This window comes from Oryctolagus cuniculus, chromosome 14 (assembly GCF_051225735.1).
Source record: "Oryctolagus cuniculus isolate XC-2025 breed Fujian yellow rabbit chromosome 14, ASM5122573v1, whole genome shotgun sequence".
NCBI lineage: Eukaryota > Metazoa > Chordata > Mammalia > Lagomorpha > Leporidae > Oryctolagus > Oryctolagus cuniculus.
The window spans coordinates 4,228,403-4,247,191 of record NC_142880.1 but is presented as its reverse complement, the minus strand read 5'-3'; the positions used below and the strand labels follow the sequence as shown (position 1 = coordinate 4,247,191).

At 46.1% G+C, this 18,789-nt stretch overlaps 1 protein-coding gene across 3 annotated transcripts in view; it reads right to left on the bottom strand.

The window, feature by feature from the left end:
* MSH3 (mutS homolog 3) overlaps positions 1-18,789 on the bottom strand; it is a 174,314-nt gene that overhangs the window by 101,476 nt on the left and 54,049 nt on the right. For all 3 annotated transcript variants that reach the window (XR_016220366.1, XM_070056340.2, XM_089312929.1), the window contains 3 exons: positions 10,204-10,310; positions 6,854-6,968; positions 1,032-1,116 (listed from right to left, as the gene is read on the bottom strand). Coding sequence is in view for 2 of the 3 variants with exons in the window: in XM_070056340.2 (XP_069912441.2) it covers positions 1,032-1,116; positions 6,854-6,968; positions 10,204-10,310 (307 nt within the window). In the remaining variant the exon portion in view is untranslated. The remainder of the gene's footprint in view (positions 1-1,031; positions 1,117-6,853; positions 6,969-10,203; positions 10,311-18,789) is intronic.

Sequence of the window (18,789 nt, the reverse complement as noted above, 5' to 3'; positions counted from 1 at the left end):
ATCCTCCGCCTGCAGCACCGGCATCCCATATGGGCACCGGTTCGAGTCCCGGCTGCCCCTCTTCCCATCCAGCTCTCTGCTTTGACCTGGGAAAGCAGTGGAAGATGGCCCACGTCCTTCAGCTCCTGCACCTGCATGGGAGATCCGGAAGAAGCTCCTGGCTCCTGGCTTCAGATCGGCACAGCTCTGGCCATTGCGGCCATCTGGGGAGTGAACCAACAGAAGGAAGACCTTTCTCTCTGTCTCTCCCTCTCACTCTCTGTAACTCAACCTCTCAAGTAAATAAATAAAATCTTTAAAAATAAATAAATAACATATGGAACCAGGAGTCAGGAGAATAAATTCAGTATTTAATTCACAGCGGTAACAGATATTTCTGAACAGCTTCCAATCTTTTGATTCAGATCATTCCAATCTGCATTACCTAATCAAATGATTCAGAATTGCTTCTTTATTTCTATAATTTTTAACAGTTTTATAATTTCTTTTTCCAAGTGCCAATTTAATAAATGAAAATGAACTTTAATGTCTCCATGATTTTCCTAATTCATTAATAAAGGGAAAGTAAACAATGATTTAAATTTGTGAAGTGAAATACTATGCATCTCATGGTCAAACTGAGTACCACAGTAACTTGTTTCAAATGCTGGCTAACAAAATGAGACTGCCAACGTTTCAAGAAAAAGTTAAAGAGATCTAAAAAAAAAACCATGCAGACAAAAAGAATTCACATTAATTTTCAAGGAAGATGCCTTTCTAAAGAAACATTTGATGCAGAAATGACAACACAGAAACTGCTGCTAATTTCATACTGGTTAATTCTTTAAAAGGACGGATCTGTAGCTCCTCCCAAAACCACAAAGAAGAATCTGGTAATTTGACTTTCCAAAAAGTAAGTACTGAGGTCACCACGCAGTGAGCAGGTGACAGGCAAAGGCCACTCTGTCATTTCCACCTGCAGGCTCAAGAGCAGGTGCTGGACGGCAAACTCCTTCCCCAAACCACCTTGAACCCACAAGCCCTCGCCTGACCTGATTCTGCAGGATTTCCAAATTCCTTAACGTCGTCCCATTAATTGTCATAAATTCCACTTCACTTGACAGCTGTTTAAAATTCCTGTGGAAGAAAGAAACACAATGAGCTAAGATATATAAAGAAATAAAAAAACAAATTTAGGGACTAGGAACACTCCTGTGAAATCCTGACAAACATTAGCATTTTTATAGGAAAGCAAACCAAGAGGAACAAAATTGACAACTCATGGAGGGATTGTCTTCCATCAAGACTGATGACTTTGGACAGACTGATGTGAGGGGACAGGCGCTGCAGACACAAACTCCAGGACAAGGAGAGGAAGCATGAAAGCGACCCTGCGCTGTGTGTTACATCTCCAGGAATAGAACCAAGCATTATCCCTCTCCACGGGCAGAGCTGATGTCGTAGCTTCAGGAAAAGTGTGCAATTAGCTCGAAAATCATGTCGAGATCCTGCAAACAGTCCTCCTCATTCTTTAGCATGAGCTCATCTTGATAAACATGGTAAGAGCTTTTACTCAACATCTTGGTATGCACAACGAATGCTATGCACTCTGTAATTAACAATACACGTTAAGGTGGCCAATGTTTGGTGAGCACAAAACTAAAAAAGCAGCAAGAGTTATTTCCTTAAGCTCGAAGAATTCATATTCCCTTATGTCCCTGTAACTATCGAAAACTAGATTGACAGTTACATAGATATGAGAATGAAGATGAAATACTAATAAATGTATGGATGATTCCGATTCATGTCGGGAGGTATTCACCAACGGATTACAATGCAAAATGTATGGATGATTCCGATTCATGTCGGGAGGTATTCATCAATGGATTACGATGCAGGAAAGCAATTTCCTTGACCACTCAGTCCCTAGATGCTTCTGTCAACAGTTAGCAGACTTGATGGGTTACTTTTAAAGGCCAGAAAAATAATGGCAGGTCATTAAACTATTTGGAAGAAAATATAAGTGATTTCATTATCAAATTAACTGTGTTTTTCAACCTGTAGTGGGATTTAAGTAAAATTCCATTTCCCAAGCCCTCACCCAGGAATCTACAAAGCTGCCGATCAGAGCCTGAAGAGGCAGTACCCACAGAGATGCCTCCAGCTCCTAGGGACCGCCACCCCCCAACCCCAACTCAGGCCCTGAGCCCTGGAGAGGAAGAATAACCTGTGTGAAGGAGAAATGTTGCCTAGCAACCAAATGCTGCCCTTTGGCCATGCAATTTATCTGTGACAAGTTCGATCCAGCTCCTAAGAGATAAGAACCGTTAAGGACTTTTGGAGAGAACCAACTCCAAAACAGACGGATGGCAGGTACGTGCAGGCTTTTCTCTTCCTTTTGCTGCAATTCCGTTTTATGTGTCTTAATTGACGGCAATTTATGTTGTGCACATACCCTCTCTGCCGGAGAAGCTCCCTGAAGGCAAGGGTTACTTATGTCTCACTCATCTTGTCAACCTGCAGGCCTAGCAGAAACTACGTGCTCAAAACATCTGCCGTCTCTCCACAGGAAGTCAGGCTGGTTGGTTGGCTTTTTTCCCCTTTTGTGTCATAAAGCCTCAGAAATGTCTGTGAAATGCCCAGAGACGGCTATTAAACATAAAAATTATGTTCAGGAAGAAACAACTCAGCAGTGATCAACTGCGTGGCTGACAAACGCTCACACAAACTCAAAAATCTAAGTTGGAGGGCTGACGGCTGGACTCTGAGCTGTACCAACCAGTCACCTACGTGCTTGGATAGGAGTCCCCAGCCGACCGGTTCTGGCCAGGTTTACTAGTGCATTCTGTGGATGACGGGTCAACGTGCAAGCGCCCTCATCAGACACAGGAGGATACTTAGCTGGTGGCCTCAGTCTGCTGAGGCTTTCACAGAACACACGAGGCTGGTAAGTGACAGCAGAGGTTGCTCTCTCACTGCTGCAGGCCCAGAAGCCCAAGGCCAAGGCACCAGCAGACAGCGTCTGGTGGGCACCTGCTCCTTAGAAATGGCATCCTCTCTGTGTCCACACAGGACTGCTGCTGCCCTCTTACCCCAACCACCCTGAAAGATCCCCACCTCCCAGTACCACCACACAGACGATTTCAGCATTCGACTGTGAGGGGACCCAGCCCCTCAGCCCGCAGCAGCTGGCCTGAGACAAAGACTGAGTGAGGAACCAGAATCCAGCAGCCTTCCACAAGGCAATTCCGTTTGCTGCCTTTATCTCTCATCAACACAAGAGGCGCAAAAAACAATTTGTCTCTGGTGAAATCAGTGGCGTTCAGTGGCTAGACCATCCAGAAATACTGCTCGGACGCCTCCCATGAGCAGGCTATCACCAGAAGGCCAGACCCTCCACAGGGATGGGGCCTTGGGCTGACGGTTCTGAAAGCATTCCCTTTCCACCAATTATCTGAGAGTTCCGTCCTCTGGCTCCACTGACGCACGAACTCCTGCTCCGGCTGCACCGTCACTAACGCCTGAAGTGACCTGCTGGAGCAAGGCACCGCCACAACACCGCAGAGACGGAACTGGACCGCACAGAGCTAGAGAGGCGTTTGCGCGACTGTTCCGGTGCACACTTGCTAAAAACTATCCACGCCTCTGGCACAGGCTGGTGTGGAATAACAAACTCTGCATCGAAGGGCTAGAGGAGGCCCTTAGTCCCAACTATATTAGAAAAAAAAAAAAAAAAAGGCCCGAACAGCCAAATTGGCTTCAGTTAGCTCCTAACACCGGATCACAGAGAAAAGGTATAGGTTCTGTGAATTAACAGCATTCAAGTGCTGTATGTACAGTTTTTCGTTTGGATGGTTAGTTACACATTTTTTTTCTTTCTACCCTTACTGAACAATTAATCTAAATTTCAAATTAGGTACACTGAAAAGGAGTATCTTTTAAACAGACATCTGCAACAATTTTAACGAAAGAGATCAACCCCTGGTCAGTCCTGAATGAGGCCGATTCCCATGCAAGAGTAGTTATCAAGCAACTCTAAGAACTCATTGTGCATTTTGATTTCCCAAATATTTGGAACTGGACTCTCTCCTCCAAACACAAAAGAATCAACTTTGGTGAGAGCCTTTTTTCCATTAGGAATCACAAACATACTCTTTTGAACGAAGGGTTCTATTCGCCAGTATTCTCAGGTAATCAACAGCATATGACCATGGACCTGAAATACTCAGACAACCCTGAATTATTCATCCTTGCGGAAGAAGCCAAATGTTATGTGCTTTGAAATGAAACTTGTAAACAGTTCCTGGCTAGAATTCATGCTGTGTGAACCTGGGAAGAAATCTTCTAAGTAACCTGGCAAAATACTTCATTAATATTTCAGACACCATGAAATACGGAGGTTGCATTTCTTCTAGTTTTATAACAGGGAGGAAAGCTTCCCCGCCAGAAGCCTGCCAAGGAAATGTAAGACTCAAAATTATTCCCACCCTACTTTTAAAAATGATATAAACCAGTCCTTCTGATTAGATCAAGGCAGTAAAAAGTTCAGACTTTATATGAAAGATCAGTCCATTACAGAAATCCTATTTAAATATTAATTAAAAATGGAAATGCATACAAAAATATTTATCATGTCACATATGAAATACCTGACTGAAAACAGCTCTCTAGGGGCTGACACTGTGGCACAGCAAGTAAAGCTGCGACCTGCAATGCTGGCATCCAATAGGGGTACCAGTTCGTGTCCCAGCTGCTCCACTTCTGATCCAACTCCGAGCAAGTGGCCTGGGAAAAGCAGCAGAAGATGGCCCAAGTGCTTGGGCCCCTGCACACAAGAGAGAGACGCAAATAAAGCTCCTGGCTCCTGGCTTTGGATCAGCCCAGTTCTGGCCGTTGCAGCCATCTGAGGAGCGAACCAGGGGATGGAAGAGCTCTTTGTCCCTCTCTGTAACTGTGCCTTTCAAGTTTATTTTCAAACAAGTAAATCTTTAAAAAAAATAAAGAAAACATTTCAGCTACAATAAAACTTGTCGATTAATGTAACGAGAGCCATCGATCAGAAATCCACTGTGCCGCTTTCCCAGCCCTTACCACTCGCGCTCGTGTGCACAGAAGAAACCCCTCCTGTGGATCTGCCATCCTCCCAACACACTTCTCTGCAATGCCCCTGAGGACGGACGGGCTGCTACGCAGCATGTAACTCCGTTCCTCATGCTCCTAACGCCACGGAACGCCAGGTGCCATGTGCCCCTCAGCAACGTGACTTTGGCTCAGTACACTGGTCACGAGATGTCTCAGATGGATCATGTTCGCACACTTTCACTGCTGTCTAACATTTCATGGCATGAACGTGACACAAGTAACCCACTCCCCTAGGACAGGCATTCACACTGCTTCTAAACAGAACACAACAGTTTCCAGAGAGGCGCTACCCCGTTCTAGTATAAACACCACACAGGAGAACACAAACCAAAGATTCCCAAGTAACCTGCCTTTCTTCCATGCTCCCAGGCAACCCTCAACCAGCAGTCTCTCTCTGTTAGCAATCCGTAATCTGTTTTCCTGAGACAGCTCCCATGTAGCTCCCCTGTGCAGAATGGGAAGCAGCTACTCATCAAGACCATGTAACACAGGCTGACCCTCTCCTAAGACATGGGGCTGGTAAAGACAGAATGCAGAAAGTCTGGAAAATTATCCACTATTGTCCATTCCACTGGTTATTAGACTAATATTTTCCTGAAATGCCAACTGTCAGTTTTTACACTTCCAAAATATACAATTTTAATCTCTCCTGTAAAGAGCTGTCCATTGTGGGCTGGTGTTGTGGTATGGCGGGTTAAACCGCCCTCTGTGACACTGGCAGCCCATACAGGTGCTGGTGTGTGTCCCAGCTGCTCCAGCCCCAACCCGGCCTCCCTGGTAATGTGCCCAGGAAAGCAGCAGAAAAAGGGATCCAGTGCTTGGCACCCTGAACACACGTGGGAGACATGGATGGAGCTGCTGGCTCCTGGCTTCAGCCCTGGCCATTGTGGCCATTTTGGAAGTGAACCAGCAGACGGAAGACCGACTGGTCTCTCTCTATTTCGCTCTCTTTGCCTTTCAAAGAAATAAATTAAAAAAAAAAAAAAAGTTGTCTGTGAGTAGCTGACTGGACCCTTTATCTCCAACTCTTGAATCCAGAAATAAAAACTGAATCCAAGAACAAGAAAGGCAATGAAATTTTATGAATATTTTTTAACAGTACTTGCTAATTCAGTGAGTATAAGGCACAGTTTTGTGGTCTGAACCACATCATATAAAATAACTATCACAAAAAACTTGAGAGAATTCTATCAATATTTTTCATCAATTAATATTTCTGATATTTCTGATAGCAACAATATCAAACATCCTTATAACCTAACAAATAATCTATCACTAACAAGGAAACTTCTCTAATACTTACCAAATTCAATTTCAAAGTATTTTCTTTTTTTGACAGGCAGAGTGGATAGTGAGAAAGAGAAACAGAGAGAAAGGTCTTCCTTTGCCGTTGGTTCACCCTCCAATGGCCACCGCGGTCGGCACGCTTCAGCCAGCGCACCACGCTGATCCGAAGGTAGGAGCCAGGTGCTTCTCCTGGTCTCCCATGGGGTGCAGGGCCCAAGCACTTGGGCCATCCTCCACTGCACTCCCTGGCCACAGCAGAGAGCTGGCCTGGAAGAGGGGCAACCGGGACAGAATCCGACGCCCTGACCGGGACTAGAACCCGGTGTGCCGGCGCCGCTAGGTGGAGGATTAGCCTAGTGAGCCGCGGCGCCGGCCTTTCGAAGTATTTTCAATATAACTCCCCCACCCCTCGCATCGTTTTGTTTGTCTTTGAGAAATTACTTACTCGGGTTTGGAAAGCATCTTTTCCAAGTTAAATTCTTTGAGGTATCTTATTACAGCAGCCAAAGAGCAGACCACAGGCTTCTCCAGGTTAAGGATTCCAGAAAGACTTTGAGAGCCTGAAAAACAGAATATATACCCTTATCACCATTATTACCATTATTAGAAACAAGTTAATTTAGGGGCCAGTGTTTATGGCATAGTGGGTTAAGCCCTGACTTCTGATACTGGCATCCCATATTGGAGTGCCAGTTTCAGACCTGGCTGTTCCACTTCGGATCCAGCTCCCAGCTAGTGCACCTGAGAAGGCAACAGATGACGGCCCATGTACTTAAGACCCTGTCACCCACATGAGACACCTGTATGGAGCTACTGCTCCTGGTTTTGACGTGGTACAGCTCTGGCTGCAAGTATTGCAGCCATCTGAGGACTGAACCAGAAGATGGCAGGTCCCTTTCTTTCTGTGTCTCTCCCTCTCTTTGTGTCATTCTGCCTTTCAAATAAGTAAATTAATCTTAAAAAAATTAATAGTAAATTCATTTATGGGGTCGGCACTGTGGTGTAGCAGGTAAAGCTGCTGTCTGCAGTGCCAGCATCTCATATGGGCGCTAGTTTGAGTCCTGGCTGCTCCACTTCCAATCTGGCTCTCTGCTGTGGCCTGAGAAAGCAGTGGAAGATCGCCCGAGTGCTTGGGCCCCTGCACTCGCGTGGGAGACCTGGAAGAAGCTCCTGGCTTTGGACTGGCACAGCTCCAGCCATTGTTGCCAACTGGGGAGTGAACCAGTGGTTGGAAGACCTCTCTCTCTCTCGCCCTCTGCCTCTCACCTCCTCTTTTTCCTGAACTCCCCTCCCTGTGTTCTCACCAGGGCGTTCCTCCCACTGAAAGATACTCCATACTTACTGCTGCCCCTCCTGAAATTCTGCTCCTCTCCAAGTCTGGTTGGCTCTCCCCTCACCTCCCTCACTCTGCGGAAATGCTTCTTCAACTGCATTTCGTCAGTGAGGCCCCTTCACCATCCTGTTTAAAAGCCTTACTTTCCTCACCTTCTGACACACTGTTTAACTGTACATCTACTACCACTAGCATGTAAATTCCCGAAGAGCAGGGATTTTTGTCAGTTTCATTCCTCAGTACATGCCCAACACTTGGCATATAATAAGCAATCAATAAGAATCAATATAAAGAATGAACCCAAGCTCTACCACACACACATACAGAACAACATGTGCTCACGTGTCAGCGTCTGGGTTTGTACAGGAAAAATCCTGCAGGCGGCTGCCTGATGTCATCGGCACCCATCACACACGAGGGCAGCTAGCGCAGGGGCAGGCGTGAGGCCGGGAGCCTGACTTATTCTCTAATTACAACTGCTTGTTTCATTTGTTTTACAGTGAGCATTTATTATTTTAGTTAGAAGTATTATAAAAGGCCTACCATCAGTCAGTAATACAAAGTATCTTATTAATTTTAATTACAGCTGTTGCTAACACCAGGGTGGAAATGAAGAACTAAGAACACACTTTTCTCCTTTCCACTGAGCATCTGATTTTCTTTTACCTTTCTCGGTTGTTCCCCTGGAAACCTGATGAAACGCTGTGCTGTGGGGTTAGGAAGTAGCACTGTCTATGGGAAAAAATGGCCTGAAATCATCAAATTACATCTTCCCTGGGAAGAACCACTAGGACCTGATTCCAGAGCTCCGGCTTCCGGAGTGCAGTGGCTCTGTGACTTGGCGCATCTGCAGACCGCAGCAAGGACGTCCCCGGTCTACAGGACCTGGGCTCCACCCTCACACAGGGGCGGTCACCTGAGCAGGGCAGCTCAGCTCCCAGGAGTTCTCAGGACCCTGCAAAGGCTGCGGTGAGGACACAGTCACTAACAGGAACACAGGACCTGCTGGAACCTCTGCTTTCTGTCCCACGTCTTTTAGGTAAACCTGATCCAAGAAAGGATTATGGCAGTCTTGGGATTCAGTCCTGAGTTTAGCTGGGTGGTATTGCAGACCGGCTCCAGAAGTGGGTACTCTCAGCCTCTTGATTCAATCTGGCCAAGGCATCATGACAGCAAAAACCATACATAAGACACTGATGCCCGGGGGGAGAAAAATGACTGAACACTCAGCTGTATGTGACAAGGATAAATTTTCTCTGTATGGGGTCTGATGAGAACTGCAAGGAGACCCAGTTTACACTAACAGGAAAATGTCTATTCACCATCCGTGAAATGGACCTCAACATAAGCTGGGTGGGCAGGAATGCGGGGTACAGATGAAATCGAATGCTGATGCTGACCCGAGGACAAGGGATTTAAACAAATAATGGTCCTCTAACATAGCCCCTGCCACTAGCATTCTGGTATTTTAATTCTGGCAATCAACCTTTCAAAATGCCAGCCTTCATCAGAATATGTACTCAAATATCCTACAAAACTACACAAAGGGCATCTGGCCTAGCAGCTCCCATCTTGTAAAGCAGCAGTGCCTGGGTTCAGCTTCCGACTCCAGCTCCCCATTCCAGCTTCCTGCTGATATGCACCCGATGGTGCCGGTAATCGGGTTCCTGCCACCTACACAGACCTGGCCTGAGTTTCCAGTTCCTAGATTCGATGCGGCTCAGTCTCAGCGGTGCAGGCATTTCAGGAGTAAAGCAGAAGATGGGAGATCTCTATCCATCTGCCTCTCAACAATACATCAAAACAAAGCCCCGCAAAGGGACTGATGGACCAGCTCAACTTTAGAGAGAAACTAAAAGGAAAGCTGGTCATGAACTCCTTCCACACCAATGAGTCTGTCTGAACCACCAAAAGACTAAAAGGCCAGAATGAAAAGGGAGACGCTGCAGTATGTTCTGATGAGCTCGTTCTCCTGCTGCTCACTGGCCAGCTCTCGTCACCCAGTCGCTGCTAAGTGATGGTCACAGATACACCGTTATCCAACCCTCAGATCAGTTCAGCCTGAGCACAAGTGGCTAACACACAGAATATTTACCTTGGGGAACAGAGCAGGAGCACAGCGAGCGCAGGCACCATCGCGGGCGCTGGCATCCCATATGGGCACCGGTTCATGTTCCAGCTGCTCTACTTCTAATCCGCCTCCCTGCTAACAGGCTGGGAAGAACAGCAGAGGATGGCCTGGGGGGCCTGGGCCTCTGCCACCCATGTGGGAGACCCGCATGCAGCTCCTGGCTCCTGGAGCTGGCCTGGCTCAGCCCTGACCTGCAGAGATTTGGGGAATGAACCAGGGGATGCAGGATCTCTCTCACTCGCTCTCCCTGTCTGTGTCTGTCTCTGTAACTCTGACCTTCAAGTGAGCAGATAGATAAATCTTTAAAAAGAAAAAAGAAAGCAACATTTACCTTGGGTTTCATCCTTTGCATAAAACTCGGTAACCATCTGGAACGCGTGGCTGTACTCAAAGTGAACATCCTCCATCCTTTCCACGCGCATTCTGTCATCCCGCACACTGGAGAGCAAAACACAGACTTCAAACACTCAGGTAACTGTCCACTGCCAGGAACCGCTGCTTTCAGGCCTTGGCCTGACCCAAACCAAAATCATACAATAAACTCTCCTCATTATCTTCCAAGCTGAAGGAAAAAACTGGGAGGATGCGTTCTCAGTGTTCCTGCCCCATTTCATCAGGCCCTGATTACCACTCCTGGTCTGCTGGCAGCTCCTGCGAGCCCTCTGACTGGTCATTGTCTAAGAGAAGGACTCAGGACGTCAGCACCCACTGCATCAACAAGTACGACAGGGGAGAGCGGAACCACACACTGACTTGACGATCTGCTGAAACCTGAGAGCCACAGAACAAGCTCGCAGCGCGTCTTCCTCTGGGGGACATCTTGGTCTGGCCGGCTTTTTCCCAAGTCCAGTTGCATCCCAGCTGTTCATCATCCCACACCCTGTGAATCGTAACTGCCTCTGAAAGGCACATCACAAGGCGCATGAGGGGTTAAACAGAGCCCACCTCACCGGAGCTGGCCAAGGCACCCCGTTTCCCACTTTCTGCTTTGCTGCACTGCCCCGTCTCCCTCCTCTTCACTCTGCATCACCTCACTGCCATGGCCGTCATTGCCCACAAGCACCTGGAAGGTGAGTCCTTCCCTATGTTTCCATCGCACATGATCACACACAAGCATACGTCACACATGGCAGGTTTTCACAAAGTTGTGGCACAGCAGAGTAAGCTGCCATTTGCAACGCCAGCATTCCATGCATGTGCGGGTTCACATCCTGGCTGCTCCCCTCCCATCCAGATCTGTGCTAATGTGCCTGGGAAAGCAGAAGGCGGCTCAAGTGCTTGGAGCCCGGCACCAAAGTGCGAGACCCAGATGGAGTTTGGGCTCCTGGCTTCAGCCTGGTCCAGCCTTGGCCATTGTAGCAATCTGGGGAGTGAACCAGTGGATGGAACAGCTCTCTCTCTTTCCCTCTTACGCGCACACACACACACACACACACACACACATTCCCTCTCTGTATCTGTAACTCTGCCTTTCAAATAAACAAAGCTTTAACAAAAAGTTCATGGAAAATGCCTACTTTGAAGAACCCATATACAGACTTCAAAGTTTTTTGCACCAAAACAAACTTATCTTTTAGCTCTACTTTTCCATTAATTTCCTGAAGTACCCTCATGCAAAACATATATGGTCATGTCACTGTATTTATGGGATGACTTTTCACTTTTCTGCATTTTGTTTTTTTCACCAAGTGATAATTCTCAGAAGCCCTTCCATATAAGGTGACCTAGCAATAACTCACTTTTTAATGACTGAAAAATCCTTAGTAGGAGGGCACTTGTTTTATATTTTATTATCTTTAATATACATGTTATTTAATGCTTTTAATTTTACTTGACTGGCACTTCAGTACACCTGTCCTTATACAACTTGATTTTGTACTGTTTTATTTCTAAGATTCGTATGTGAAGACAGATGAAATCTTCAAAGATTTATTTATTTATAAAAAGAGAGAGACAGAGAGAGAAATCTTCTATCTACTGGTTCACCAGCTAAATGGCCACAATAGCCAGGGCTGGGCCAGGGCAAAGCCAGGAGCCAGAAATTCCATTTGGTTTCCCCCATGGATGACAGGGACCCAAGCACTTGGGCCATCATCTACCGCCTTTCCAAGGACACCAGCAGGAAGCAGGATCACAGGTCTAACAGCCAAGACTCAAAATGGTACTCCAATGTAGGATGAATAGAAGTATAAGAGGTGGGGGCCCAGCATTGTGGTGTAGTGGGTTAAGCCTCCACCTCTGGTGCCAGCATCCCATATGGGTGCCGATTCAAGTCCCAGCTGCTCCATTTCCGATCTAGCTCTCTGCTATGGCTTGGGAAAACAGAAAATGGCTCAAGTCCTTGGGCACCTCCACCTGCATGGAAGACCCGGAAAAAGCTCCTGGCTTCAGATCAGCCCAGCTCTGGCCATTGTGGCCATCTGGGGAGTGAACCAGGGGATAGAAGACTTTTCTCTCTCTCTCTTTCTCTCTCTCTCTGCCTCTCTTTCTCTCTCTGTGTAACTGTGACTTTCAAATAAATAAATACATCTTAAAAAAAAAAAAACAGAGAGGTTCGTGTACATGGATAACTCCTCAGTAAATGTGTAAACAAAACTTTCCTTCACAGTAGTATTAAACTGTGATGTGTCTAAGAGTGAGCACAGCAAGATACATAAAACATGCATGGAAAGAATTTCAAGCAATTATTGTTGGATATAAAAGATAGTAAACAGTGGGATACGTCAGTTTGTTAAGATCTCATTTTAACAGTGGGATATCTCAACTTGTTATGATATCCTTTGCTCTCTAAATTAATTAATTACATATCTGATCAAAACTTCAATGAAGCACCAATGAAATGGGATCAGATGAACCTAAAATTTGTCAAGAACATCAGCCGGCACCGCGGCTCACTAGGCTAATCCTCCACCTGTGGCGCGGGCACACCGGGTTCTAGTCCCGGTCAGGGCGCAGGATTCTGTCCTGGTTGCCCCCCTTCCAGGCCAGCTCTCTGTTGTGGCCAGGGAGTGCAGTGGAGGATGGCCCAAGTGCTTGGGCCCTGCACCCCATGGGAGACCAGGAGAAGCACCTGGCTCCTGCCATCGGATCAGCGTGGTGCGCCGGCCATGGCGGCCATTGGAGGGTGAACCAACGGCAAAGGAAGACCTTTCTCTCTGTCTCTCTCACTGTCCACTCTGCCTGTCAAAAAAATAAAATAAAATAAAAAATAAAATAAAAATTTGTCAAGAACATCAAAGGTCTGGGAGGAACCAAGGTATCTTAAAGAGCAAGGCAGGGCTTTGCCTCTCAGATACTGATACCGAGCCATGGGAATGGAGATCCTGTGGGGCTCACGTGGAGATGGACAAGAAGTCAGCGGAGCAGAACTGGACAGCCAAGGAGAGGCCTCACGTGGACAGCAGTGTGATGCACAGTTATGGTAGCACTGTGAATCAGTGGAGAAGGATGAAATGTTCTATAAATGAAGGTTATTAATCCTTTATTAATGGTCGGATGGAAAATCAAACTGTATTTCTAACTTCACTCACACACAAAAATATATGCAATTTAAGTTTGAACAAGTGGAATACTTAGCAGCAGTAAAAATTTAAAAAATCCCTCTGGGCCTGGCATTGTGGCACAGTCAGTTAAATAACCATTTACGATTCCTTTTTTTTTTTTTTTCACCCACTATGCCACAGTGCCGGCCCCCCTGCCTGGCTTTACAGGTAGCAATTATACTAAACACTCCCTTAAGCCACTTTCTTGGATTGTCAAAGTATGCACTGATATCATTCTACAAAACAAAAAATACTGAGGGCTGGTGCTGTGGTGCAAGCTAAGCCTCCATCTGTGGCGCCGGCATCCCATATGGGCACCAGTTCCTGTCCCAGCTGTTCTTCTGATCCAGCTCTCTGCTACGGCCTGGGAAGGCAGTGGAAGATGGCTCACGTGTCTAGGCTCCTGCACCTGCAAGGGAGACCTCCAAGAAGCTCTTGGCTCCTGGCTCCTGCCTCCTGGATTCAAAGTCAGGAGATAGCAGCCTCCTCCAGGTCAGCCATGAGGGTGCAGGGGCCCAAGTGCTTGGGCCATCCTCCATTGCTTTCCAAGGCCATAGTAGAGAGCTGGATCGGAAGTAGAGCAGCCGGGACTCGAACTGGCGTCCACGTGGGATGCAGGCACTGCAGGTGGCAGCCTTACCCGCTGTGCTGGCCCCTCTCCTCCTGTCTTTATCTGAAACAGAAACACTAAGGTGGAGCCCAGCAACCGGGGATTCTGAAGTGCGCTCAAGTTACAGAACCCCCGCCTCAACCCTGGGACCCGGGTGGTGATGTGACAGAACCAGCAGACAATGGGCAGAGCCTGACAGCTGCTTGCACGCTTCTCTTACGTATTCTGATACGAGTGCGTCTACTGTTCTGCGGACACAGGAGGGATTTGTAAAACCAGCCGTACTATGAGTGCCTGAGTGAAGAGGATTTAGAAGGATTCCAGATTTTCTGCTTCGGCTCACAATGCAGGACCTTTCGTTGGTCTCTGCACAACGCTGAGAAGGACCCGAAATAATCCCCAGCACCAGCTCAAGAAAGCGGCCTTTCGATTTCGTCCTTCTTTACTGTACAGAGAGTCTGTGCTCTAGCGTGCAAGTGCAACTGCCATGCCTTGCACAAAATCAACAGCAAAGTCTAATTACCTGTCCTGCCCAACAGCCAGGTTACAATTCTGAAACACTTTGGGCTTAAAAAGTGAGATTATTCTCATTCGCTTGTCCTTCACAAAAACAAACGAATAAAACACGCATGTAATTTTCACAAGCATGCGGCACACGTAAATCAGGCTCCAACTCTTGGTGTGCACCTGAGACAGCAGACAACAGAAAAGACACCAAGGATATAGACAGACACAGACAGACACACGACGGCAACGCTTCACCACAAAGAACTTATCCACCCTCCTCAACAGCATAAAGAGGAAGAAAGGAATGCACCATTTTATAAATTCAGTAAGGATTTATAATTTTTACAATAAAATGTTACTTCCTCATTTTTTTTCATATTCATAATAGTTTTTCAGTATCCTCAAATTCTGCCACAAAAACACAGAGAAATAAAGAGCTAAACTAAAACACACAGACAATAGGTACAATACTACTGTATCTTAAGATACCCCTAAGAGCATCCAAAGAGAAGTAGGCATGGTTAAATAACAGACAAGCATACAACACATGTGCTATCCGTGTTTGTGGGGAAGACGCCAATATAAACAACAGGGTATTCAACACCCAGCACAGAACCGCCACAAAGTAGCCACGTGCTCCCTAAAAAGTGTGGCAGAAGTTAGCAGCACCAGGTGTGGGGCTGTACACAAGACTAATAGTGAGAACACAGAGTAAGGTCTGAAGGGGTGAGAACTCTACACCCTACAAACTCAAAAAGGCCACCCAGCACTCTACAAGACAAAATTTCACGCTACGGAGAAAGTCTTGCGAATAGAACCCAGAGTGAGTAGGACAGGAATAACAGAGTGAAAGTAAACAAACAAATAAGGAACAGAGAACAGAGCCCAGGGAAAGTGAGCTACCAGAGGTCCAAATACTGGACAACATGCAGCAAAGTGGGCAAATCAAAAAATCATTACAAAGAAAGACATCAAACTAACATGCCTATACACATTAACAGCCGATGTATATGGAATTCTAGAAAAGATAAAACTGATTTTAAAAAAAGAAAAACTAATACTTTCCTGGGACCAGATGTGAGGGGAGGGCATCAGACTGAAAAGGGACATGCAGAAGTTTACTGGGGTCAAAGAACTGTCCCACACCATGACTGTGCGCTGGTTACACAATCACATCGAACCGCCACATTCCAAACTCAGCGGATTCAGAATGTGTGAACTGAACTGTTTCATAAGTAACACTTTCAATTTTTTAAAAGCACTTTTAGAGTTGTTAAGTTAAAAAACTATTCTTGAACCAATGCTTCTCTACCAGAAGTTCAGGAAAATCATATAAAGTATCCGGAATAAATATATAGAACTAGGGGCCGGCGCCGTGGCGCAGTAGGTTAATCCTCCGCCTGCAGTGCCGGCATCCCATATGGGCGCTGGTTCTAGTCCCGGCCACTCCTCTTTCTAGTCCAGCTCACTGTTGTGGCCTGGAAAGGCAGTAAAAGATGGCCTAAGTGCTTGGGTCCCTGCACCCTCATGGGAAACCAGAAAGAAGCACCTAGCTCCTGGTTAATAAAATAAATTTGAATCGGTGCAGCTCCGGCCATTGTGGCCATTGGGGAGTGAACCAATGGACGGAAGACCTTTCTCTCTTTCTCTCCCTCTTACTGTCTGTAACTCTACCTCTCAAATAAATTAATTAATTAAAAAAAAGAAATATAAAGAAATGTTTTATATTAAGATAAGCAGAGTTCTTAAGACACACAAATAGGCCAGCATGGAACAGGTTAAGCCACCACTTGCCAATTTGCATCCCAGCTGCTCCACTTCTGATCCAGCTCCCTGCTAAAGTGCCTGGGAAAGCAGCAGAAGATGGCCCAAGTCCTTGGGCTCCTGCACCCATGTGGGAGACCTGAAGAAGCTCTTGGTTTCGGATCGGATCGCCACAGCTCTGACCGTTACAGCCATTTGGGGAGTCAATCAGCAGATAGAAGACCTCTCTCTCTCTCTCTCTAACTCTGTCTTTCAAATAAATAAAATAAATCTTGAGAGAGAGAATTCTTTCTTTAAAAAAAAAGTAGTATGCAACACAAGAATTTCATTGATGAGAAATTCTTTTCTTTTTTAAAGTTTCCTTATTTTCATCTTACTGAAAAGGCAGAGTAACAAAGAGAGAAAGAGAGAACAGAGACAGAGGTATCTCACTTACTAGCCAGGGCTGGGAGCCCAGGACTCCATCTGGGTTTCCCACATGCATTTGGGCCATCATCCTCTGCTTCCCAGGATGCACTAGGAGGAAGGTGGTTCAGAAGCAGAGGTGCCAGGCCTCGAACCAGCACTCCAAGAAGGGATATAGGCGTCCCAAGTGGCAACTTAATCTGCTGCACCACAACAGCCTTCCCTCACATGACATTCAAAACCAGGAAAAAAGGTTATATATAGAAAAACCTTTTCAAGGAGGACAATCACAGAAAGGGGGTACGTGGAAGCAGCCTCTGGGTTATCCGTATGTTCTGTTTCTGATTAGGTGCTTTTTTAAAAAAAAAAAAAAAAAACAAAAAAAAAAGATTTATTTTATTTGAAAGGCAGACAGAGAGGGAGGGAGGGAGGGAGGGAGGGAGAGGGAGAGGGAGAGGGAGAGGGAGAGAGAGAGAGAGAGGCCTTCCATCCACTGGTTCACTCCCTAAATGGCCACAAAGACCAGAGCTGAGCTGATCTGAAGCCAGGAGCCAGGAGCTTCTCCTGGGTCTCCCATGTTGGTGCTGGGACCCAACAACTTGGGCCATCTTCCACTGTTTTCCCAGGCCATAGCAGAGAGCTGGATCCAAAGAGGAGCAGCTGGGATATGAACTGGGGCCCATATAGGATGTTGGTGCCACAGGGGGAGACTTATCCCACTACGCCACAGTGTCGGCCCCTCAAATAAATTTAATTAAAAAAAAAAAAAAAAAAAGAGCTCAGTGAGCCCCTTCTCAGTCACCCTGTGTAAAATGGCATTCCTCACTAGAATCCCCGATGACACGAACTTCTGTCAGTTTCACTCCCGCTGTCCCCACGTCTGGAACAGGGCCTAGAAGAGAAGGTACTGATCTCTACGGTTGTGCTGAATGGACAAACGAGTGAACGAATACAGGCCCAGATTTACTGCTCTCTCTCCTTTTAAGCATTAGCAGACTGAACTTTGAGACATTAAGTACAAGGTCCAAAGTCATAAAGAGGTAAGATTCACAGACATCCAAACCCAAAACACCTGGCTCTGAAGGCTTTAAGCCTGGGCAGGCACGAGCTGACTCGAAGGAACTAAGAGGGAGGGTTTTCTCCCGTCTGCAGTGCTGAAGTGGGATTTTACGTCTACCTAATCCACTGGGGACAGAGTATCAGGTTTACTGCTGCAAAGCTCTTACCAATTTTTATCTTGCTGTCGATTCCCTTTATAGCTGGATTTTTGAAGCCTGCAGCAAAGTTACCATTTAGCAACCCGAAAAGCAATGAATGACCTTACATGAGCTCTAGGATGTTTTCAAACAAGTTTATAGGAGTGTATACAAGAGGCAGCTGCTTACTCAATTACAGTTCTAATTAAGGTTTTGTTTGATGAGCAGATAAGGATTGAGATGCATTAAATTTGATAAAAACGGACTTGTCTGTTATCCTTGAGGCTTTCCCAGAGCATTACAAGAATGTCAGCTTCATGGTTCTGCAACCTGTATGTTAAACATGCTCACGTAAACATGCTTTGTAAAAACTGGTAAAGTTACTACATAAAATCTCTATCTTTTTGCAGATTTCTTAATTTAAGAGTTATGGTAAATTCAAATCATTTTACCCTTGAAACAAAATCTTTTCACATGTGACTTGTCTGTTGTTGCCAAATATACTGCTTTTGAAAAATTCAATGGTGATAAACTTTGTCTCAACAAGCATTCAGCCCATACTAAGACAGGGGACTTCAGATCCAATTTTATTTTTTAATGTCAACCTGGACATAAAATTGGTGATTCTGGTGTCAAACGACAGGCCAGCTACAGAGGATGTGAACTGACCATCACCCGTGGACTAACAAACGCTAGCTTACCAATTCTCTACCTGTGCTGACTTTAGAACCTAATTTGTATAGACCCCTGTTAGAGGCTGGCCACCTGCTGGGGACTCGCACAGGTCTCCTCGGCTGTGCTTACTCATGGTAGTAACAGTCCTGACTCACTCCCAAGCTTCCTGGCTCTGTCATTAGAATGAAGTGGATACTGACTGAGACACACAATAGAGC